Source organism: Myotis daubentonii, chromosome 14 (genome assembly GCF_963259705.1).
Source record: "Myotis daubentonii chromosome 14, mMyoDau2.1, whole genome shotgun sequence".
Taxonomy (NCBI): Eukaryota; Metazoa; Chordata; class Mammalia; order Chiroptera; family Vespertilionidae; genus Myotis; species Myotis daubentonii.
This window is the reverse complement of record NC_081853.1, coordinates 45,802,083-45,828,292: the sequence shown is the minus strand read 5'-3', so window position 1 is coordinate 45,828,292 and position 26,210 is coordinate 45,802,083. Positions and strand designations below refer to the sequence as shown.

Genomic DNA, 26,210 nt, shown 5'->3' with positions numbered 1-26,210 from the left:
CTTCAGTCACGGCTCTCTCCTGGGTATGTGCTCACAGCCGATCACTTAGCTCTTTTTCTCTGACCACTGCCCTCACCCGAATGACCCCCGACAGAGAATTTGGATAAGTCCAGAATGACTGGCCTGCTATAGATGGCCTTACCTCCATTTCTTGAAAAGAAAAAATAAAGAAGCCATTAGGATGTTCCCAACAAACAGACTTTCTGTTTGTTCATTTGCATGTCCCTCCTCTTGGCTTTCTTTCATTCTCAGCTCTGCACAGCCTGCATGCGGCCCTGGGTGCAAGGCAGTCACCTCTCAGCCCAGCTGGCTGACACACTCTGCTGAGTTCTCTCTGCTCAGTATTTCCTTCTACAGCTAAAAGTTTCCAGAAGAAAACATGTGGAACTCAGAAGGGAACAAAACATAAACTCCCTAGGTAAAGGTCTAGAGGTGAGTGGCAGAGGCCGCAAACAAAATATTTTACTGGAACTGAGGGGCCTTGGACAATGGGACAGATGCCCTTCAAATGATGACCGTGAGCCCTCTCTGAACGCTGTATCTACCTGCCAGTTGGGACTTACAATAACAGAGTCACCCCACTTGATTGAAATTTTCTTTCTAAACAAAACCTAATGAGATCACAGAACACAATGGAACCTGCCCTCCGATGGAAGCCCAGTAGCCCAGAATTCTCTCCTACCTGAGGGGCCACTCAGGTTCTCCCCTCATGACAGCCATCCCTTACCTGGTGGTTGAGCCAGGAGCTAGGAATTTCCGGTCGTCCCCGATCTCTCAACACATTGTCCTTCATGCTTTCGACACAGGGATGCTCCCGCACCTTGGAACCAAATGGAGGCTCATACTCTTTCACTTCTGTTAAGAAAGCAGACAAACACAGGGCCATTGAGAAGAGTGTCTGCAGCCGGGGAACAGGAACATGTTGGGAAGGCTGGCTGGACTGCTGAGGCACTGAGTGTCAAGATATATCTGCGTCTATGAGTGCAATTTTTAATCTTGGGTTAAAACAAGAAGGAAAGAGTGGTTGTAGAAGGAGCTTGAGGAATATTCCACAAACGACGACTGAGTGCTTGCTCTGTACTAGGTATTGGGCTAACAGCTGGGGACAGAGTGGAGCATAAGACCAGCAAGGTCGTCAAGCTTACATTTGAACACAGGCATTCTCAATGGGGTGATGTTGCCCCAGTGGAGCAAAACTGGTTCTTTCTTGGGAGGTGGAAACAGTCTTACATACTAGAGTGGTTTGTGACCTGACAATGGTCCACAGTACAAAAACAGATTTCAGAGGTGGTGTTGAGTTCCTGGCAATATTCAGCCTAGAAAGGGATGACATTCTGATACATGCGACAGTACGGATGAACCTTGAAAACATTATGCTCGATAAAAGAAGCCAGACAATACAGATAAATATTGTATGACTCTACTTATGTGAGGTACTTTGAATAGACTAATTCTTAGAGAGAGAATGTAGAACAGTGGTTGCCAGGGTGAAGAGATGGAGGGTTAGTATTTAGCAGATTACTGAGATTCAGTTGGGGAAGATAAAAATAAGTCTGGAAATGGATAATGGTAATGGTTGCACAACATTGTGAATGTACTTAATGCTAGTGAATTAATTATTCACTTAAAATGGTTAAAATGGTCTATTATGTATGTTTTCATGGGAATTAGTGATTTAGAAAAAAAAATGTCTACAAAGTCTCCTTAGGATAGCAATGATGAGAAAAAGTTTTCAAAATGCTGTTCAGTAAGATGATAGAGGGGAGACATTAATAATAACATCAACAAACAAAAGCTTAAAAAGTAATTTTCCTTCAGTGAGACATGCTGTAAAAATAGAACATGATGTAACCCCTCACTAGGACTTCAGGTTTCAACTAAGATCAATTTCTTTATAGAAACTTTCTTGAATACACCCCAAGCCATTCTTGATCAGATGTCCTGGGCAGAGTCCTACTTTATCATATGTTATATTGTAATATAATCGCCTGCTTCTTTGTCTTACCCACCTAGACTGTGAGCATTCGAGGGCAGATTCAGAGTTTCTTTCTCATTCTTGTATTTCCAGCACCCATGAGAGGGCCTCCCATACAAAAGGCTCCCAACAAATGCTTTGGTGTGTGAATGAATGAATGAAGGAGTGAGTGAATGAGTGACCTGTTGATTCTGTCCAGTTTACAGCTATGTCTAAACTCCGGTTGAATCTTACTTAAAACAGCACACGAATTCCAGTGGGTGGGCTAATAATGCATGTCAGGGAGGCACGGGATATTGTATAAGATAGAAACAACTCCAGAACTAAAACATGTCAGAGCTAAAAGGGGGCAGTAGGCTGGATTCAACATTCTTCTCCCAAGGAAGTAGGACCTTTGACCTATCGCTTCAAAATAACCCTATTTAATGAGTAAAACTTTCTCTCATTGGCCCTCCCAGGCTAAGACGTGAAGAAGCTTTCAGGGCAAAATGACATTTTGTGAGAATAGATGGCTTGCTCTTGTTTGTTTATTTGGTATCTTTCCCAGAACCCTGCTTGCATACTTATCTTCTTCAGCCTCACCCAATCAGGAGAGCTAGCAAGATGTTGTCTTTCTACATAGTTGGAAATAGAGAAATGTGGAAGGCAGGCCTCCCTCCCTTCACACAAAGACAAGCACAAACCACCCTGCTGTGCATACACTTTGCCTGGAAGGGTCCACAGCACTTAACCCGCACTGCTCTTGGGGTGAGACCTGAGTTTTGCTTTGCCTGCTTTCATTTATTTCTTCCATTCTCTTCCCTTCTACCAAACTGTAAAGTCCCAAGGAAGAGGCTGAGTCTTGTGTCTTGTAACTCCCCAACCAGTGCAAAATGGCTGGGGCCAAATTACATATCTTTTATCCCTGCTTAAGTGCTTCTTTAAGTATTTTTTATTTTAGAAAATGCAGATAATTCAAACTACAAAGTCACTAAATGGATAGATATAGACAAAAGCAAATCTCTCTCAACTCCCTACCCCTTAGGCTAAAGGGTGGGATTAAAAATGATTTAAATTTTCCCCTTGTTGTTTGTCCCTTAGCCATATATTTCTTTATTTAAAAACAAAAACAAAAACAAAAAAAAAAAACAAAAAGCAAATGTTTTGCCCCCAGTTCATGGGGAGTGAGACTTCCGGGAAACACTATAGAAATGAATTACAAGGAAAATGAATTCCACTTGGGTGTCATGGCAACATCAGATCGCCATTAAAGCTACTAACCACCTGCTCTCATTTCCATCCTCCTCCACATCGCAAGTCTGAAACAACCAGTTTGAGAAGCATAGATCACAGGTCCACGACATTGCTCTACATGTTTTGCAAGGAATACGCGTTGCATCTCGACAGAGGAAAGGAATACAAGTTATTAAAGATACTCTAAGGCAGTGGTTCTCAACCTTCTGGCCCTTTAAATACAGTTCCTCATGTTGTGACCCAACCATAAAATTATTTCCGTTGCTACTTCATCACTGTAATGTTGCTACAGTTATGAATCGTCATGTAAATATCTGATATGCAGGATGGTCTTAGGCGACCCCTGCGAAAGGGTCATTCGACCGCCAAAGGGGTCTCGACCCACAGGTTGAGAACCGCTGCTCTAAGGGTTTCAAATGAGTCAGACAGAGAATGCTAAAGAAGAGTCTTCAGAGATGTGACCAGCACCTCGTTTGTACAGTTGAGAAAATGAAGGCCAAAGGGCGCACTGGATTCCGGGAAGAGCGCTGGGAACTGCCCACGGCATTACGGTCACTCTGATGCAACAGCTTTGCCTTTTTAGGAAGCTTTCTCCCCTCTACCGAGCCTTTCAGAGACCTCTTTCTCCCCCACCCAGCACAAGCACAGCTGGGAACATGCCTGTCACCAACGTGACAAATGTGTCCCTTGCTGCCGGGGCGAGGCCCTTCCCACCAGAGGACCCGAAAAGGGGACCCTTGTGGGACCCGTTGGGTGTTATGGTTTGTCATTCCTCAACAAGCTCTGCAGAAGAACCACTGATGACCAAGCGCACCCCTCTCCTCACTGCTCTTATGTACGGACACTGCACCGTTCTGGGGTTAGGGAAGCCGGAGGACCGGGGGTGGTGGAGATGGGGAAAAGGAGACGGTTGCATTTTAAGCTGCAGGTACTAAGTTAGGGCACGGTTGGCAACAGAGTGAAGGCAGTATTGTCTAGAGTTCCTCTGTGTGCCTTTGATCAAGCAATGCCCAGGCCTCCCTTCTGTGATGAACTGCAGAGGAAGCGAGTTAAGGGGTGAGTGGGGTTAGTTCAGTGAGTGCTGTACCTGGCTAACCTAGAATGAGAAACACCCTTTACAAAAAAATCTAGAAATGGCTCTAAGAAAAAAAGCAAAGGATCTAGAGAGTAAGACTGAGTTTAGCCCTTAAAAAAAAATAGTGCTAACAATATGCGTCACAGGGTGGGGAATTGTCAGTTTTGTTTGCCCTGGCTCCATCCTGAACTAGATAGGAGACGTGTGCACTTTATGCCTCGGTTCCCATATCCACAAAATGAGAGAAGTCAGTGCCCTCCATCATTACTCTGCACAGTAGCCCCTCTTATCCGTGGGGGATATGCTTTAAGACTCAAGCAAATGCCTGAAATCGTGCACAGGGCCACCCTCCAATGTGTGTGTGTGTGTGTGTGTGATTCATTTTTATTAAGTCAAGCACATTCACCCTTTTCACTTATAGGAAGCAATTCCCAGCTTCTCTTTGGCACATCCAAATTGCCAGCAACACTACTCTTGTGCTTGGGGGCCATTTCTACGTGAAACAAGGTTGACATGAACACAAGTAATAAGATGCCAAGGCAGTGGATCCGATGATCCCGCGGCTCTGATGGGCCCGACAGTGGGGAGAACGTAAACAGCGTGGATATGCTAGACAAAGGGATGACTCCCATCCCTAGCAGGCCTGTGTGCACGATTTCACCACATTGCTCGGTACACTGTGCAATTTAAAACTTATGAGTTGTTTCTGGAATTGTCCATTTAATCGCTTTGAATGACTGCAGTAGCTGAAACTGCGGATAAGGGGAACCACTGTAAACTGCTATAGGACCGACCACTGGCCACACCCCCCCCCTACACTTACTCTTTCCATGCACGCGGGGAGAGCTGGCAGTTCACCCTCCCACCTTGCCTCAGAAGAAGCCCTTGACCAAAGACAGATGGGAGCTGTAAGATAAACACCCAGCTTCCTCCTGAATCAGGTGGTGTGAGGCTGAGGTGAACGTTTGACCTGGCACCCTGGTCCCCAGCAAGGTTAAGCTCCAGTTGTCCACAGTAAAGACCCGCTTGACAACACACCACTCATTGGCTTCCTTCCCTTTCATGACTCACTTCCCCGGTCCCTTGTTGGCATTTCCTGAGATCTATTCCCAAAGAACTACAGGCACTCAAATTCCTGTTCCAGGCTATGGGGCACCCAACCTAAGGCAGATGCCCATACAGTACAGCTATTGACTCAAACCAAGTCCCCCTCTCACCCACGGGCTGCTTCCCACTCCAGGCATAGGAGGCTCAACACCTCAGGATCTCCTAGAGCAGTGGTTCTCAACCTGTGGGTCGCGACCCCTCTGGGGGTCGAACGACCTTTCACAGGGGTTGCCTAAGACCATCGGAAAACACACATATAATTACATATTGTTTTTGTGATTAATCACTATGCTTTCATTATGTTCAATTTGTAACAATGAAAATACATCCTGCATATCAGATATTTACATTATGATTCATAACAGTAGCAGTTAAAATTACAGTTATGAAGTAGCAATGAAAATAATTTTATGGTTGGGGGTCACCACAACATGAGGAACTGTATTAAAGGGTCGAGGCATTAGGAAGGTTGAGAACCACTGTCCTAGAGGGTCTCACACACCTTTCCTGAGAAACCTCATTTCACTGCTTGAGCACTTGCTCTTCTTTCTGACTTCTTTCCCTTCCCTGCCTTTCCCTGCAGCCTTGTCCCTGACAGAAGCCCCACCCCTACCCCCCAACTCCCAGGCCCTTGCAGCTTCCTTTACTTTCTCTGCTGTTTGGTGTCCATGCAAGTGTTGCTGGCATGTGTGGGAGGCCCTGAAGAGAAACCACACTTGCCTCCCTCTTCCCAGTTGGGCAGCACTCCAGGGCTGGTCTCTGCACAGCAGAGCCATTCCTCTGAAAGTCAGCATCTGGCCCCCAGCTGCTGCGCGGACTGCAGCTCCAGCTTCACAGTGCAGAGAAGTTGTTGACAGTTTTCCCCGAAACAGGGCCCCCGAGTTTTTATATCTGCCTTCCAAGTAAGACTCCCCTGAAATGCAGCAAAACCAAGTGCTTCCATCCCAGTCTTATTGGTCTTTGGTCCTCCTCTCCTACCCCTCTTATTTTTTTTTCTTTTCTTTCTTTCTGATGCATTTGCACTTTTTGTCTATCTCACAAGACTGCAGCAAGCTGACAGTATGCGCAGGAGCCATTCTGGGGGTTGTGCTTTTCCTCTTTGTTAAATACCCGCTCAGCCAGCTGCTATGTGTCAGCTTCTATTCAAAGGCCTAAATGGCTAGAGACTTGGAAGTCGGTGGGCTTGTGGGCCTGTTTTGGCTGGGGATGCCATGAACATAGTGCCTGCTGTGCTCGCTAACAGGGGCCCTGAGAGGCACCCCGCCTTCATCTGCCTCCCACACACCCCACAAACACTTGCATGAAGACTAAACAAACTGAAAGCCATGGACAGAGATTTCTTTGTAAAAGAGCCGGTCACTGGGCTTGTCGTTGCTGAATGGAGATTTCAGCACTTTTCTCCTTCATAAAAAGTAACACACCAGTCTCCTCCTCCTTTCTAGCTCTCTCTTCAAACAACTACAAAGCCCTGTTTTCTTGTTTTCTTCCTTTTGTATTCTTTCAGATCAAAGTATCTGAAATAACACCCTCGGTCATTGTCTATTTCCTATCTCTGCTTTATTTTTTTTATATAATCACCCCTGATGTTATAGTATACTAGAGGTGCAGTGCATGAATTCGTGCAAGGGTGGGGTCCAGTCAGGGGAAGGGACCGAGGGTGGTTGGTGGGCCGGCCCCACCCCCTGGTCAAACTCCCAGTTGAACTCCAGGTTGAACGGACAATTTGCATATTCGCTTTTTATTATATAGGATATCTACTTGTTCATTGTCTTTCTAAAATATTAGCTCTTCATTAGTCTTTCTGTCCCTTGAGGGCAGAGAGGCTGGTTTTACTCACTGCTATTATCCTTAGCATGTTGGTTAATGCCTGCCACATATTAGGTGCTCGATGAATATTTGTTGAGTGAATAAATGAACAAATGAATGTATCTTCAGAGAAATGTAAGAATAAGGAAGTTATCTCAGACTTGAAGACACCGAGCCCGCAACATGCTACAGATTTACTAGCCTTGGGATTCTGTAAACAGAAATTCACCTGGGGGAGACAGGAAGGTCAATCACTAGAACCTTTCAGAAGTGAGGCCATCATTGAACATTCCTCAATGTGTAACTGTCTTATTAGGGACTTCCAGAAAGGCTCTGCATCAAAGGCCAGGATGCACAAAGAAGTGCTGACTTCCCCATCCCGAAGAAAATAATGGTATTTGTCCCTGCCATTTATTAAACATGTACTATATCGGTCAGGTCAGCATGTACTAGGAAGGTTAGAGCCTGTGGGCTAGAGTCAGATGACAGGGCTTTGATTTCTGGCTGTACAGCTTTCCTCCTGAAGCCTCTGTTTTCTTATCTGTAAAATGGGGCTTATCATAGTACATACTTCAGCCCAGCCAGTGTGGCTCAGTGGTTGAGCATCACGGTTAAATTCCCGGTCAGGGCACATGCCCAGGTTGCAGGCTTGATCCCCAGTAGGGGGCATGCAGGAGGCAGCCAATCAATGATTCTCATCATTGATGTTTCTCTCTCCCTCTGCCTTCCTCTCTCTGAATTCAATAAAAACATACTTTTTAAAAAAAAAATAGTACATACTTCAAAGAGTCCTTGCTGGATGAAATGAGCTAATCCATGAAGCTAGTATTCATGTCATGGTAGCTAGTATTCCTTGGTGTTTTATTACATGACCAAACCCACCTCCACCAGAAAGCCTTTTGCCTTTGGCCACTCTCTTCAGTTATGGCAACCCATCTCTTGAGCTTCTAGGTGGAAATTTGTGCTAATGGGGTTGCATCAATTGGCTTCAGAATGGTGCTATTATTGCCTGTTTGCATTTTCTCACCTGATAAGAGTGAGGATTCCCTGGTATAGTGCTCTCTGAACTGCTCTGCACAGAGGAGAGGCTGGCTGGAAAAGATGCAACTCAAGAGGACACTGCTGGGTCTTACCTTTCCTTCCAGAGCTGACCTGTCCCTCACTGCCTCACCCCACGGCCACACTTCCTTTAGTCAGCGTGGGCATTCAGTTCCCTGTGCCCCCCGCCTTACCTTCCTGCAGCACTAAACACAGCTGAACCGCACTTGCCTGGTTACAAGTCGATTTCAGGGTCCCAGTCCCAGTAACAGCATGAGACCAAGGCTAGAAGTGAGACTTAAAACACGTCCATAAAGATGACTGCAGAACGAAGAGAGTGTCCAGCGGAGAGAAGCCCAGAGAGGCAAGCCAGGGTCCGGCTGCACCCACGTGAAGAAAGTGGGCTCAACCCTGAGAACAGAATAAACTTGCTCTAAGGCAGGAAAACTGGGAGCTCACATTCTCCTGCAAGACTGTCCCCAGCTGCTTCACAGCCTACTTCATTCAGGTAGATGTTCTCTCACTCAGAACCAACTAGATGGGAATATTAGTTGCCCTATTTGATGAAAAAAAAAACTAAGGTGAGCATAGTCCGCATTTCCATTTTGAAATGAGGCTGGCAATGAAAATAAGTAGTAATTGCACGTGTTGTATTTCAAGTCACAGAAAAGAAGTTTTAAGCTTAAGGAAAGCCATTTATACCCTGCCCTCTCCCTTAGACCTTATCAATTGAAGCCGGACATCAAGTGGAGGGAATTATTATCAATTTTCTTTGTAAGGGAAGAATTGTGTCTGGGTGGGCAAATTTTTTAAGAAGGAGAACAAAATAAAAGTCGACTCATCAGTAAATGACACGAAGCTTCTTGAGAGCAAGCCCTGTCTTTACATGTGTGTTTCTACAGCAGCCAGGAGGGAACACATTGCTCTTCAGGCTTTATGTACCTTCCAAGAATACATTCTTGAAATGTAAAAACCAAATCTGAAATTAAGACGAGGCTAAAAAAATAAAAATCTGGCTTTAAGGTTTTTAAAAGGCAACCCAAAAAGAAAAAAAAATGCTCTTAAAACAAAGTGTGTGTGTTTTTTTAAAGGACTTAATAAATGAGTTCACACATTGAACCGAGTGAAAGGCTTTCTGTTGGACCCAAATGACGATAAACAACTTTGTTTTTTTTCTGCCTGAGCAGAGATGGAAGAAACAGGACTGTGGGCTGACGATCAAACAGAATGAGAGCCTCTTTCCGGATCCCCCAAAGCCGTCCATCTGCTCTTACCTTAGAGGTTATGAAAGGCTCTCTGGGACCAGCTGAACAAATGGGATCCTGTTCCTTCCTTGGGAAAACTTGTTTATACTGTATCTGTTTTTAGGCCTCATAAAAGTTGGTGAAGTGCGTTCTTCCCCATTAGGCTGAATTCCTCCACACTCAGCAAACAGCAACAGGAAAGGCCTTCAGTCATTGATAACAACGAAGGCAGGAAGCTCACACGAGGCCCTAATGAGCTGGCTGCCCTCACAGAGCGAACGACACAGAGACACCCTCTCTCTCCTGCTCATGGTTATAGGATATCGGGTTTGAAAGGACAGGAAAGACGCCGGAATTTAGGTAAATTTATTCTGACAGTGAGTGACAACAGCATCATCTCTTCCACAACTCAGTCACGTCCTAAAGGATTCATTCTGGAACTGCCAAAGCTTGCAAACAGAAAATGATCCTCGGTGACTGAGACCTGGTTAAACAAATATCACTGTGCAAGGAAAAACCAAGCAACTTTTGAAAATGCTGTGGGGGAAGAAATCTCAGGCAGGAAACCAGAAAAGGACAGTGGCAGCCGGATGGGAAGTGCCATCCCTAGGCAGGGCCCCAAGGGAGCAGGGGAGGGTACAGCAAAGGGCTCAGGGGCGGGGGGTGACCTGGGCCCATCCTGGGAAATTGGCTGAGCGTGTTCTAAACAGGATGAAGAATCACAGCACGTGTGTCACCCAAATCTACCTCGGGCGAAATGTTGGGTAGATTGGCCCAGTGAGCAAAGCTGTGGCCATCGAAGCAACAAGATAAATAATGAGAATATCACAGACGCATAGACTAAAATAAACATCCACAACTCCATACTGATATAAATTCATAATTCAATAAGTAACAGGGGGTGATGAAAGAAAGTATAGCTATTTCTTACCGTAGAATATAATAAACATAGGAGGAATAAGAAACAGAATCGCTGTTAGAAAAACATTATAGTAATAATTATTGCAGGCAAGAACAACTCATGGATCCTAAAATTAGCAGGCAGAATTATAAGAAACAGGTCTCATATCCTTACTATGTATGTGTTTAGTGTCTTTAGAGACAGGTCAAAGTACCTTCCCACAAACTATGTATTCATCACAAGTGGAAAAAAAGTAGTTACTTTACAGGGGAGAAAGCCCCCTTCATCAAGTGATCAAGGTGAACTGGCCCCAATATGAGACACTGAGAAGGACACAATGTCATTTCTGGGGTATTCTTGCCCAAAATATATAGCCTCAATCTAATCATGAGAAAACAAGAGAGACCCAACGTGAGAGACTGTCTATAAAATAATGGGTGTGAACTCTTTGTAAGTGCCAAGTTCATGAAAGACAAAGATAGACTGAGAGCTGTCACAAGTTGAAGGACGCTAAGAAGCGTGGACGGCAAATGTAGTGGGGGAACTGAATTAGATTCTGTTCCAGAAAAGGACATTACTGGGAACTTGGAAATGTGAATAGGTTCTATAGGTTAATTAAGAGTATTGTACCAATGTTAACTTCCCGTCTTTGCTATTTCTGAAACTGTTCTGTAAAAGTCTAAAATTATTGCCAAACAAAGAGCTAAAAATAAAGTTGGAGTCAGGTTGGCTTGACTTAGCTGTCAGCCAGGACCATGTTTTGATCCATAAATTTCTAAGTTGGGACGTCAAACCCTGATGGAAACTACTGAGAAGAGAGTCAAGCAAGGATCAAGTACTGAAGCCCTCAACCATGCTCATGTCCAGAAAGCTCAGGGGACAAGGGACCAATACTCTCTAAAACAGTGACATCACCCCTGCACCGCTGAAGAATGCTGCATTCCTCATAACCTCTCTTCGCTCAGTTTTTCAAAACCTAAATAGATACATCAAACCATTCTGCTTGTTTTTCCTAACAAGGGAAAGTCATGTCCATAAAAGTAAACTTTGAGTCAAATCCATTTCCCGGACCTTATAATTCTGAGTAACATTAAAATGCCAAAAAAAAAAAAAAATCAGATATTTTTCTGGAATAGTATCCATTTGATAAGTAGAAATAATTCTTATTAGTGTTCATCACTTGCCAGGTATTCGAATATCTGTGGGAAGCTACATCAAGAGAAAGAATTATACTTTATGAAAGGAGATAAAAAGCTTTGTGCTCCAAACGGACTTTCAGCTTAAAGACCTAGGCTTTTTAGCATAATTCCAAATCCTACTGGGATGGCTATGTACCATCACATCTCAACTAGGCTCTCATTGTGGAGCTGACTCTTTGGCAACCCTGGTCTCATGTTGGAAGCAAATAACATGACATCAGCGTGAAGGCACATGCACCAGGATGGGGGTGCATACATACCTCCCACCGCATTGCAGCGGGACGTCATCTCCCAGAGCACTAGAGCCATGGAGTAGACATCTGTCTGCTTGAAGGACTCGACATTCTCCAAGTTCATCCTGGACTCTAAGACTTCGGGGGCCATGTATCTTGCAGTTCCCACCTAAAGCAAAAACAGACATGGAGGCCCATTATTTCATTCCAACCGCATTTTTATTTTCAAATATAGCTGATGTTTGTCCCCTACATTGGGTAGATAATCTTAGAAAGTACAACGCTTTTTTAAAATAAGGAGACCTGCATGGAAAGGTAGGGCTTATATCATTCTTTTTAAAAATAGGTGTTCTCTTCCTGAACACCCTTTAAGGAGTATAAACAAAACATGCCAAAATAAGGAAATGCCAAACCCCAGAGCTGCCTTGTCCAGCCCCATGAAACATGTCACCATATTATACAACAACATCCTTGCAGATAACCTGGGAGGCAACATCTGTGGTACTTCAGATGTTTATTTTTGCTTTTGTAAATCAAATATTTCTTCATTCCTGAAATTCCACGATTTATGGTGGAAATAATCATAAATGCCATTAGTCTGGGTCACTTAAGGGCTGTCTGAATCTTCACTGTAGTGCCGAGAATGTAGTATAATTTCATAAAATCTCCACTAAATGAAACTGTATGAAGATATTTCCCCAGTAAAAGACCAAATCTGGATCTTCATGTAGTCTCTTTTGGACGATGCCTGATAATATGAAAACACTGAGACACAAAGGAACACCGAACTATTTCTAGGGAAGGAATCACTGAAATGCTTGCTGATGCAGCGCCTATAAAGCTAAGTAATAATGAAGTCCTCCCTTCTCAAGAATCTAAGGAAAGTCAAGTGAGCTGGTGTTATTAACCCAAAGACTGTTTTTTATTGGCATGCATTAGAAGACATTTTTCTTTTTAATAGGTCATTGCATGAGTCATTCTCCTGGCACATTGATCTGTTCGTGTTTCCACATGTTTACCTCAAGACTGCCTGAGCAGTCATGAACCCAGGGGGCTGACTGGGCAGTGACTAAAGGCTTCAGAAGCACGTTCCTCCTCCCGGGTAGAGAAAACATTGGTGCCCTGGAGACTCCACTCTGGTCCACAGTTAAGCTTCCAGTGTGTGAAAACAAGGGGCCACGTCATTCATAAAGGATGCTGGTAATTTCTAGTCACTTCCCAATAGCTCTGTAGCTAAACAGGTTTCTATTTTACTCTGCGAGATGCTTTAAAAGTGGAATTATTCATTCACTCAGCCCATCACTCACAGAGCAAATGCTCCTTGGTCACTTTCCCTGTTCAAGGCATTGTGGTAGATGTGACCAAATGGGCATGGATTTGGACCCATGGAGAGTGCCTTCTAGAATGATGGAAAACAAAACAATACAACTACTAACAGTACAGAGTACAGCCATAAGAGAGGAAAAAAAATAGAGAGAAAGTGCTAACAGGGTTTGAAGCACAGAAAAATAATTGGCGAGAGGAAGAGACATTAGGATCGACTCAGGAAGAAAACTACCTATCCTGAATTGGGGAGGATTTAAAGAAATAGGAGGAGAAATGCTGCTCATTAGCACCCTGCCAGGAGAGAGTGGGATATAGACAAGTATAAAGAGTGTAGGGATACTTTAGGGATGAAGAGGTACATGGGGCCAGGGACAAGGTAAGGGGAATCCAGGTCTGACTTACCTGCCCACTGTTGGCCAAGTCATCCACAGACAGAGTGGGGTCCAGACGCAGGGAAAGCCCAAAGTCACACAGGCAGCAGGTCAGGTCGTTCTTCACCAGGATATTGGAGCTCTTGAGGTCCCTGTGCACGATGGGCATCTTGGGCCTCCCGCACAGGGTGTGGTCACTGTGCAGATGAGCTATGCCCCTGGCCAGGGAGCTGCCCAGCTTGCACAGGTCCTCCCAGCTGATGACGTGTCTCGTGAGATACTCCTGTAGGTTGCCCTTGGCATGGAAAGCCGTGATCAGCCAGTACTGCTTCCCCAACTCTGTCTTCCGCTCCTCGGCCGTCAGGAATTGGAGGATGTTCTCATGCTTCAAATTGATGTCCGAGAAGATGTCTTTCTCCATCTTCCAGGAGGCGTACTCCTCATAAGGGAAGATCTTGACTGCCACGGTCTCGAACTGCTCTGAAGTGTTCTGCTTCAGCTTGGCCTTGTAGACCTCGGCAAAGCGACCTTTCCCCACCAGGGTGTCCAGCTCAATGGGCAGCAGCTCCGTGTTGTGGTTGATGTTGTTGGCACACGTGGAGCTGATGTCGGAGCTGTTGTCTTCTATCATGGCCAGGCGCTCACTGAGGTCCATGAGCTTCCGTGGCTTGCTAGTCTCCCAGGACGGGGTCAGCTTCTGCTTCCGGTGGACACGGTAGCAGTAGAAGATGATGATGACGGCGATGGCGATGATCAGTGGTGGCAGGAGGCTGACGCCTGTCACTTGGAATATGACTAACAATAAGTCAGGGTTGTTGGTGGAATACTCTGGTGTGGGAAACAAAGGAGAAAAGGAATTGGGTTGAGTAGGTAGGTACATCCTTGCAGATAACCTGGGAGGCAACATCTGTGATACTTCAGGTGTTTATTTATTTTTGCAAGTCAAATATTTCTTCATTCCTGAAATTCCAAGATTTATGGTGGAAATGCTCATAAAATGCCATTAATTCGGTCACTTAAAAGCTGTTGTAACCCTCTTTGTGAGAAAGTGGGTGTACACCTCACATGTCCAGATGTTTCAACATCAGTATAGTTTTTATAAATAATGCATTGTGAACTTTTATTTCACGGATGGATGCGAGCATGCACCTGTCTCGTCTTCCCTGCCTCTGGCCATTCATTCAATGTTTCCTACTCTTCCCTCAAACTTAAGCTTAGATGCCACTTCCTAAAAGAAATCTAGGAAAACTTGGAAAATATTTTCCTTTATATATAATCTCACAGCACCCTACATTTTTTCTATGTAACAATGTACCAATTTCAATGAAATAACAATGACTCTACTTAGTGGTTTTATATTTGCCTTTTTCTACTTCCCACCCCCAGTAGACTGAGAACTCTGTGCTGGCAGGGACCATGTCTGCCTTCTTCATGACCATAAACAACACCCAGCACCCATCAGGGCCTCAATAAGTGTTGAATAAGTGGAAGAAGTGTTTACTGAGTGTTAACTATACTCAAGGCATTGCAGGAGGCCTTGGGAATATAGAAAGAATGACAATTCCTGCTTCCAAAAACTTGCACATATGGGATCTGGTTTAAACAAAGAGATCGTCATAGTGCGCCGAGTCCTTGCTCCAACTTGTCCTGTTCTGATCAACATCTAGGCTACCCGTAAGCATCAGCTCTGAGCCTTGCAGTGGTGGAGAGAGAAATCTGTGGGAGGGGTCTCTTTGGAAGTCAGTTCCCTTATATTCACCCCATATTCCTCTTTTCAGTGTGCATGTGATTTGTAGCTTCACAGAACAGAATGACTTAATAGCAACAAAAGTGAGAGAAGTTAAAGAAGAAAATGTAGCCTGTTTGCTGACTTGGTCACTGAAGCAGGCCCTGTGGTTTGGCACCAGCTATTTCACTATCATGTCTTGTATTTCAAAGTCTGATCCATGTGCTGGCCACGGTAGAGGCTGGTTAGACAGTTTTCCTCTTGGGGAGAAGGCCATGGATGGAATCATTCAGCGGGTAGGAGGCAGTGAATGGAAGTTCAGTGAGAGGTTTGTTAGGCAAGAATTCCAGAATTCCATTGCTTTATACATCTTCCCTCAAAGGTATCCTTTCATTAGCAGGCCTCATGCTCAGGTGCTACATTCATTCATTAAACACAGAGCTCCTGAGTTCCTGCTATGGGTCTGGCACTGCCCTGAAAGAGGTTATAACCCAGCAGAGGAGTTAGGGCACGTATTCAAATGCCTAGTGATATATGGCCATCCAGAGTGGGAGCTACATGTGTGCTCCAGTCTCTGTGTTGGTGGAAAAGCTTAGAGAAACAGGGAAGACACAGTGGCAAGGACTGCCTTTGAGTTGGGCAGAAAAGTTAAAGATGTGTAAAAGGAATGTCATGTTAAGAATTAAGAATATATTATCTACTTGAGGAATCCCCCCCCCCCCACATTGATTATTCTGCATAAGGGAAATCAAAAGGACAGTAATGAGTAGGTGATAATGGAACCGGGCATATCAGAGAAGGGATCTATAATTATTCAATCGGCAGTTTTCACTGACTATCGGTGTTTGGGGGCGGGGGAAATGATGAGACTACAGTACAGGTGGAATGGAGATAACCATAATCTCCTTAAGGGAACCCATTACCTCTTTGTATTTGATATTGTCACTTAATGAAGCACCATGAGTAAGGAAGCCAGTACCACGTGAATTTGGAGTTTTTAGGTTTAATATGATTCACACCCTATTCTTATGGTAACTCTTAAGTGGAAACACCAACTTCCACTAACTATATATTCTAAATGAGAACCTTAATTCTTAAGCCTGATGCCACTAAAAACTGGAAAAGTAACCCCAAAATATATTTTCAGCAACTGAGAGAAAAAAAAAATCAGTATTTTGAGGAATGATACATTAAGGCATTAAAACAAATAGGAAAAGGGATGCAATTTGACTCTTAAAAACCTGAATTCTTGCCCGGCTGGTATGGCTCAGTGGTTGAGTGTTGATCTATGAACCAGGAGATCACAGTTCAATTCCCAGACAGGGCACATGCCCAGTTTGTAGGCTTGATCCCCGGTAGGGGGAGTGCAGGAGGCAGCCAATCAATGATTTTCTCTCATCATGGATGTTTCTATTTCTCTCTCTCCCTTCCTCTCTCTGAAATCAATGGAAACATACTAAAAAAAAAAAAAAACCCAAAACTGGATTTTTACTCACACTTGGAGGCTTAAATGGGACCAAGGACAGGTAGGACTAGGAGTGGACATGGCAATGGGATGAAGCAATAACAGAAAGGAATTGTGGAGACATGTAGACAGTCCCTGGGGTCTGGCAAAGTATGAGCCTGGAGAGCAAAATTAAGGGGACTGATGAGATAATATTCAGGTGCAACAGCTGGAAACAACATGCCTTCTCTGTAAGTCCAACTCTATTATCTGAAGTATCCGATCAATGCGTTTGTGTCAAATGCCCACTTGTCTGTAAATACAGAGACGTTTTATCGTCATAAATTGGTTTGATGCTCTGATTGTTGGTCTCTCCCATGAGAAAGCATGTTCTGCTTGGGGAAAAGCCAGCTGTGCTTTGATCCTCATCATACACCCAGAGCTGGCCTCAGGATGGGGCACTTTCTGGTACTCAGCCACTATTTGTTGTAGAAGCTGAGTGAATGATGACCTGTGGGGGACAATATCCCGCACGTGTTTTATGTTCTGAAGCAGGAGTTGGCAAACTACAGCCCAAGGGCCCATGGCCTGTTTTTGTACAACCTATGAGCAACAAACTTTTTTTTTCACCTTTAAAGGATCATTAAAAAAAAAAAAAACTTTATTGACAGGGAAATGAAAATCAAAACTACAATGAACAGTCATCTCACACCTGTTAGAATGGCTATTCTCAAAAAGAAGAAATAAGTGCTGGAGCTGATATAGAGAAAAGGGAGCCCCCAGGCATTGTTGGGGGAAATGGAAATTGGTGCGGCAGCTATGGCCAACAGTATGGAGGTTCCTCAAAAATTTAAGAGTACAGCTACCATCTGACCCAGCAGTTCCTCTTCTGGGTGCTTACCCTAAGATACAAAAACACTAATTCGAAAGACATATGTACCCCAATGTTCATTATAGCATTATTGACAATAGCCAAGATACTGAAACAATCTAAGTGTCCATCAATGCATGATTGGATCAAGAAAAAGTGGTATATACATACAATGGAATACTACTTGGCCAAAAACAGATGAATTATTGCCATTTGTGATCACACAGAAGGATATTGAGGGTATTGTGCTAAGTGAAATAAGTCAGATGGAAAAGGACATAAACAGTATTTCACTAATCCATGGAATATAAAACAAAAAAAGCAACAAACAAAAAACACACAGAAAAGCAAACATAGATACAGATCACAGAACAGTGGTTAACAGAGGAAAAGGGGGATGAGAGGAAGGCAGATGGGTAAAGGGGTCAAATATATGGTGACCCATGGAAATTAGATTTTGTTGGTGAGCACACAGTATAGTAAACAGATACCGAATTATAATATTGGACACCTGAAATTTATACAGTTAATAACCAAAGTAATCCCAATAAAAAATAAATTTAAAAAAGAAGAAACTATTAGAAGTTCATACAAGAGAGCTCCTATCTTGCTCAGATAGTGTAAAATATTCACTATCTTCCCCTTTACAAAAAATGTTTGCTGACTACTCTTCTATAGATGTTATTTTAACAACCTGTGACACACGGGCAAAATTTGGAGAGATTGTATTTTGATCCATTGTGAATATTCTCTTTCACATATGAGAAATCAACATAATTAGAAAATTTTAAATATTTATTGCATAATTACTTAGTCATGTCTCAAATTCATTAAAGAGTGCAAAATGTCCAAATGAGCTGTTTATCTACCACTCCTGAGTGAATTTTATAATTCCTGGCCATTATTCAAAAGGGTCTTCCTCACTAAATTCTATTTTTTTTTTTTTTTGCTTCTTAGCAGCTCTATTTCTTTTTTAAAAACTTTTTTATTGATTAAGGTATTACAAATGTGTCTTTATCCCCCCATTGTCCCCTCATCCCCCTAGTCTTACCCTCACCCTCACCCCCTGTTGTCTGCGTCCATCGCTTATGCTTATATGCATGCATACAAGTCCTTTGGTTGATCTCTCCCCCTTACCCCCACCCTCCCCTACCTTCCCTCTGAGGTTTGAGCATTTGATCGATGCTTCTCTGTCTCTAGATCTGTTTTTGTTCATCGGTTTATGTTGTTCATTATAGGCCACAAATGAGTGAGATCATGTGATATTTATCTTTCTCTGACTGACTTATTTCACTTAGCGTAATGCTCTCCAGCTCCATCCATGCTATTACAAATGGTAGGAGTTCCTTCGTTTTTACTGCAGCATAGTATTCCATTGCATAGATGTGCCAAAGTTTTTTAATTCACTCATCTGCTGATGGGCACTTAGGCTGATTCCAAATCTTAGCTACTGTGAACATAGGGGTGCATATATCCTTTCTGATTGGTGTTTCTGGTTTCTTGGGATATATTCCTAGACTAAATTCTATTCTTTTTCAGGCTAAGAGACACACAAACACAGAAATCCCTGAAATGTATCTGATCATTCATTGAAGACGTCTCTAGAAATACCCCCACCTTCAATGTCAGAAACCAAAGTTTTACTTTCCCCTCAAATTTCCTGTGTTTTCTTTTTGAAAATCTACTGTAAATATCTTGTGGGGAGGGAATTATTGAATAACATCTGTCAATTTTGAAACTTCAAAGAGGCGGTGAAAAACCCTCATAATAGCAAAGGGGCTGAAAGGAAGCTTTGGGATGTGGCTTTATCTAAACAGGAGCCACCCACACCCTCTCACAGTATTAACCCTTAGGCTACTACTAAGAAAAAAACAAAACTCAAAAACCAACAGCTGTGGGTGTAGGTACCAGCTAGCATCTTCTATACTCAGAGACCAGCAGGGAGTATTCTCGCCAGCCGCCAATTACACAAACTCATAAACTGAATTCTTAGTATGAACCTGGCTGTGTCCTAAGAGTTTTATATAATATCTATATTTCATCAGAAAAAACCCTATAGAAACTGCTATTATTATAAACCCCATTTTATAGGTGAGGAACCTAAAAGGGCCAGGTGGTTTGAATAATTTCCCAAGACCATAAACTTAGGCAATAGCGAAACTGACATTTGAAAAGCACCTGTCAGATTGGTGAGACCCCTGCTCTTAACTCTACGCTGTAATGCTCAGACTTCCCATTGGTGAGAACCAATTTACAATGACTTCATAAAACCTCCCAATTTGATAAAAGTTGGGGCTGGACTAAGTGAGTGTATAGCCATCGGTTAAGTGATATCGGCAATTCTTGGATGATGTGTCTTAAGGGACATATTCTGAGTGTGCCAATGATTTCTCTCGTTCTTAACTAAGAACCACAGTTGAGTGGTGTCCCTGAAAATATGCGTCTTTTCTCTACATGGGAAGAAAAAAAAAATCTTACATGAAGAAGAACCCTAAAAACTTTTTTCTCTCAGAGCCTGTTCCTAGATAGAACATAGTGGGGTTCAAGATGTAATTGTTGAACTGTTGAAAACTTCCATGAATAGTTTCTTGGCTGTTGTAACTAGTGCTCAAGACCTGACATTCACTTGACACTCCCTTGTTATGTAACATTGAGCTCATTCTGGAGGGCATAGCAAATAAGGGGAATTTCTTCAAGGTTATAAAAAATGAGTCCCCACACTATAACCGCAGGAGCTCTTAGCCTAAGCTCCATGGATAGAATTCAGTGCCTCTGTGAGTTTAAAATGGACACAATTTGCTCTAACCCTTAGCTAAAATGTAGCCTTTCCTAGCATTTGCCATGGGTAACTTTGTCACCAATATTCACATTTATTGCAGATGTCTTGGTATATCATTTATACTCATCACTTAGACATTTCCATTTTTTTAGACCTGATCTAGATCTTATTTAAAACATTACCATAGAAACATGTTACTATAGCATGAGTTTATTTTTAAAATACTTGATAATTGCAGTCCCATGTCATGGGTTTTCTTTGGGGTCCTGTGTTTTATAGTATATGCATTTAAAAACACATCACTCTGAGAAGGGGTCCGCAGGCTTCTCCTGACTTCCAAGAAGTCCAAGGTGCATATGGGCACAAGCAAGAGCCCTTGGCAGAGTGAAGGCACCTGACGCTCATCTCTTTGCCACGATTTGCTAGAGCAGAGTTTGAGATTCTTCTCCTTTCTTGGGGAAGCAGGTAAGGGAGGAAACAGAGCCTCCTGACATGATGTTGTGTTCCCCGCGGGCAACTGTGGATTCTTCCTCAGCTTTTGTCACCTGGACAGGGAGCTCTGCAGTGGAAAATGATGGGACCGCCCCCCACCCCCCCACCCCCCGCCTCCTTGGAACTCTTAATAATAAAGGTAACTACCATCATGTCCTTTGTTGAACTAGGCTTTATAAGCATCATCTCACTTTAGAAATGGAGAAGAAAGAAAAAGAGAGAGAGAGGGAAAGAGAGAGAAGAGAAAGGAAGAAAAAACATTGAGGGGGACATTGAGATTTATGATGGTTCGCACAAGGCAAGCAGGGGTGCCCATTTCCCCAGGTCTGAGTGGTTCCTTCACCCCGTGCCACCAAGCTGTGTTCCTAGCAATAACCCCAGGGATCCATTTAATAATTCTGCAATTTTCCAAAGAAAAGTGTCCCACATGGAGAGGCCAGATTTTGTTGCAAAGAAGGAGCCATTTGCAAATGTCAGACTTGATACATAAATCTTTTTTAAAGACAAAGGTCAAAGATAAATGTTAGTATGCCATAAAATAATACAAACTGGCAAAAAAACTCAAGAGGAAATTCCATGGTATACATTCCTCTGGAGTGATTTGAAAGTAAACAAGTTGCTGAATCTCACACACACAGACACACACACACACACACACACACACACACACACACACACACCATATAGAGGACAATGAAGACAGGTTGCTTCCAGCCTCTTTCAAATCCTTTGTGATGCCCATATCCAACACTGGTTGCTAAAAGGAAATCAAAATTGAACCTCTATAAATCAGTATTTTTACAAGGTCACATAGCAGGCGTTTGGAGCAAATTTACTGAGATACTTATTTACCCGAGCAATAGGAAGGGGCACAGGTGATCATTTCCCCCATCCCTTGGTGTGTGGGTATACAAATGAGCATCACATGGCAACTACAGAGATTCTTGTGAAGTTGGTAGTGACCCTCTAACCACAAAGGTTTTCACAAGCCGACATGTTCATCTAAAGCAACAGGATATATATGCAACTGGCGGAGGTCCAAAGAAGGAAACTGTGCTAAAGAGAGATATGCTGGGGGGAAGGGAGTATTTCCTGTCGAGCCATTCTGTGAATTATAACCCCGAAAAAGTGCAGCATTCATTTACTGAGCATCTACTAAATGCCACACACTATGTTTTTATATGGTTAAGTTTGAATCCTCATAGCCGCACAGCTAGGTATGTATTATTATTCCCTTTTCATAGAAATAGAAATGGGAAAAAATACATAAAGTGAGCTGGGGTCCAAGCAGGGGAGCCTTGCAGGGTAGTTAGTGGTGTGTTTGGAGGGCTGAGCTTCACTGACGAGGTTGCTCATGGTAGCTCTCAGGAGAGTAAGCCAATACAGGGTTCCACATGAACATTCAGAAAAAGGACAAGATTATGGAGCCAAAGAAAATAGAAGTAAATGTAGTTGCAATTGGTGAAATGGAAAACAGAGACATAAGCGGGAGAATCAGCAACACCCCAAGTGTAGTGTAAACGACTACACAACATAAGGAGCTCTGTGAGACCGATAATGGAACAAAAGCACAGAGGAGGCACATATTTAATTATAGGCCCAGCAAAGACGCAAAGGATAAGAAAACCCACGGGCAGCATTTTGTTAATAAATGTGAAAACTTGGACAATGATCAAAGACCAAATAAAAATGATATATATATATATATGTAACTTACCAAAACTGACCCAAGAAAAACTATAGAATTTGAATAATCTTACAAATATTAAAGAAAATTAGTAAGTAAAAATTTCCCTAAAGCAAAACCTTCGTAATTTTTTATCTTTGATTGTAGCCTTTTACTGTCCAAGTAGTTTTCTTGGCCTTAATATGACTGAATACAAATGTCAAAATTTGATTTTTGCAGTTTTGTCCAACCCTGCCCCCAAATTCTTTCTACACTACAGTAGAATCCTTTGGAAAATGTTTAGTCAGAACCTAATTAATAAAAGGGAAATGAAATTACTATCTTGAAGAGATACATGCACCCTGATGTTCACTGAAGCATTACTTACAGTAGCCAAGACATGGAAACAACCTATGTGTTCACTGTATATGTAATGGAATACTATTCAGTCATTAAAAAAGATGGAAATCCTACCATTTGTGACAACATGGATGGACCTAGAAGGCATTATGCTGAGTGAAATAAATCAGACAGAGAAAGACAAATACTGCATGATCTCACCAAATGTGGAATCTTAAAACAACAGCCCTGGCCAGTTTTGCTCAGAGGATAGAGCATCTGCCTGTAGACCTAAAGGGCAGGGGTTTGATTCCCAGTCAAGGGCACGTACCTGGGTTGCAGGTTCAATACCTGGCCCTGGTTAGAGTGTATGTGGGAGCCAATCAATAGACATGTCTCTCTCTCATCAATGCTTCTCTCCCTCTCCCCTTCCCTACCTCCTTTCCACTCTCTCTAAAAATCAATGAAAAAATATCCCTGGGTGAAGATTAACAAAAAAATAGAGTTTTTAAAAAAGATAAACAGTACTAATATCTCCTAAATATTTACTGGATATGTTCTGAGTATGTTCACTGGTCATGCAGAAGAAGCGTTGCTGAGTCACAGCACTCGCCTGGCAGACATGCTGAGATTCCTTCCGAGAAAGATTAAGGATTTCAGAAGGAGCAAAACAAACTGCCTCTTTAGTTTGTTACATTTCATATCCTTATCTGCTTTCCTCTGTTCTTGCCCCATCACTCACACACACACACACACACATATGCCCATACCCCAAGCCATTATATATACAGGGTGTCCCCCCAAAATGTATGCACACTCTAACAGCTGATAGCTTAATTTTGAAAATGAAATACATTTTAATAAACACTGCCTTTATAATTATTCAAAGTGTGTAAACATTTTTGGGACTATAGGTATAGATGATTAGATATAGATATAGATATACAGATACAAATATATAGATATCTCATACTCAGGAATTCCAGTATTTTATCACCATTTTCTGCATCTTTAATCATTTTGGTAGCATGGTCCAGAAAGAATCTTTTGACACCCTCTATTCAAAGTGTGCTCCCCAGACTGGCAGCATCAGCAGACGTTACCTGGGAATTTATGCCAAATGGAGACTCTCGGCCCTGACCCAAATTGCTGAACTAGAATCTGCACCTTAAAGAGTTCTCTAGTTGGTTCATTTACATGGTGAAGTTTGAGAAACACGGCTCTAGCAAACATGGAATAAGCCCCTTGGTGCTCCGCCACAGAGATGTTTCCCTCTTGCAAAGAAAAGTTGTAATGGACTTGCAAAGTCCTCGTACAATTGCATTCAGTGCAAGCCAATGAGAAATGGTGCCTGCGAATTTTCTAGTCAGAGGAACCTCTGGAGGAGTGTAGAATGAGATATGATTCCCCATCCATCATCTCAATAAAAAGCAAACAATTAAATTCAGGCAAACAATGAAAAAACCATTTTAATTAAACAACAGAAGGACAGCCAGCTCACTGGGCATGCAGAATTTAATTTAACCTCCAGCCCATTGACAGGACTGTTTGTCATTCCAGATAGACTTTGAGAATATTGTTCCCCCAGAATGATGGAAGATGCTTCCCTCCAGTTCAGATGGTTGTTTTATTCCAATTATATATATTTCAAAACTAAGCTCTTCCCCACCTCTTGGAGCTCATCCCACAGTCTCCCTTACATATTTCCTTCCCACTTCTCTCCCCAACAAAAGGGTCTTACATGTAGTCTAATTTTTATGACAACCTCTTCGGAAATATGAGAGAGAGAGTGAGAGAGAGAGAGAGAGAGAGAGAGAGAGAGAGAGAGAGAGAGAGAGAACACGAACGTCTGGCTGAAATATTACAAGGGAACCCCACTCCTTTGTAAATCATCCCAATATCTAATCCCAACAGATCTAGCTGCCGGTCTATTAGGATAAACTAATTCTAAACATTGGGCTATTCGAAAGGTTATTCTTTATGTTAAGTCATATGCAGACTTCCTGTTCGTCCACATAATGGCTTTCTTGCTGCTCTCTAAGACAAGAGACAACAAAAGGATTCCTTCTTCTGTGAGATGAGAGCTCTTAAACTCCTGGTGGGCATTTAGCCCATTTCTCTAAATCATTTCCTTTTCCAGTTGAACATCCCTGTTTCCTTCAATCACTTTTCAAAAGACATGTGTACCAGACTCCGAAGTCTGACGTATTTGTCAGACCCTAAACTTTAGGGTCGGCATACTGCGGCTCTTTGGCCCCTTGAGTGTGGCTCTTCCTAAGCCTTAGGAGTACCCTAATTAAGTTAATAACAATGTACCTACCTATATAGTTTAAGTTTAAAAAATCTGGCTCTCAAAAGAAATTTCAGTTGTTGTACTGTTGATATTTGGCTCTGTTGACTAATGAGTTTGCCGACCACTGCCCTAAAGTCTTCCTGCCCAGCATACAGCAGGTGCCCGATCCGTGCCAGGCTCTTTTGTGAGTCTAAAGTGATCTGCTCTCTGAAATCATTCTTGCTACTCAAGATCCTCCATGCCGTTTCGCTAGACGCAGCTAAAAGACTTGCAGCGTAGACTACAGTGGGCCCCTTCCAATGAGTGCAGTGTAAGGTGACTGCTGGTTTGTTTGTTCTGCTGTTCGGATTCTCTCAGCCAGATCATCCCAATTTTAGGCTTACTCACCTGTAAGCCCCTGGGTCTTTATCATGAACAGATGCCCAGCCAGCTTTCTCATGAGCTGCCCCTCTACACCTGACTGTTTGAATCGAGGTGCCTCACTTTACATGTATCTGTTGCTTCGTATTACTGGTCATTCCAGGCAATGAAAACCTGGATTGTGTCTCTGGTGTGTTAGGCATTCCTTCCACTCTGCTCAACAACCTTTGTGTTCCTCCTGGGGATATGGATTCTTGCTACGTCTGTGGCTTTGGTGTTAGAAGGAGGACAACTAATACTCTCAGAGAGCTGACAACGGGCCAGGCTTTGCCCACGATACGACACCATATCTTATGAATGTTCGTTCCATCAGGGACAGTGCCTTGGCCTGATATATGTTCTTTGGAGCTGGAATTTTTTTTTCATTTTCTTCTCTGTGTTATAGTCCGCTGACCGCTAAGGTGGGGTTTTCTTAGGATGCCCTGGTTCTTCAATTCTTTTTCTAGATTATATCTTCTACTGTGTCTAGGGTCCTTTGTGTTCTCAGGAAATCAGAAAGCAGAGATAGAGTTCTTAAGTTATTTCAGAATCTTCTCCAATAGGGAGATTAGCTGACTTTAGAAAATGCCCATGGATGACTCACACTTCATACCTGTCAGGTCACCAAAACATGTTCTGACTTCTCTACTGGCTTTCCACGGAAACCACCGCTTGCCACGATTCCCTCCCACC

The 26,210-nt window shown here is 42.9% G+C and overlaps 1 protein-coding gene across 2 annotated transcripts in view; it reads right to left on the bottom strand.

The window, feature by feature from the left end:
• TGFBR2 (transforming growth factor beta receptor 2) overlaps positions 1-26,210 on the bottom strand; it is an 80,402-nt gene that overhangs the window by 4,097 nt on the left and 50,095 nt on the right. For both annotated transcript variants that reach the window (XM_059664141.1, XM_059664140.1), the window contains exons 4-6: positions 13,540-14,336; positions 11,839-11,980; positions 728-855 (exon numbers count right to left, since the gene is read on the bottom strand). In XM_059664141.1, the coding sequence (XP_059520124.1) occupies positions 728-855; positions 11,839-11,980; positions 13,540-14,336 (1,067 nt within the window). The remainder of the gene's footprint in view (positions 1-727; positions 856-11,838; positions 11,981-13,539; positions 14,337-26,210) is intronic.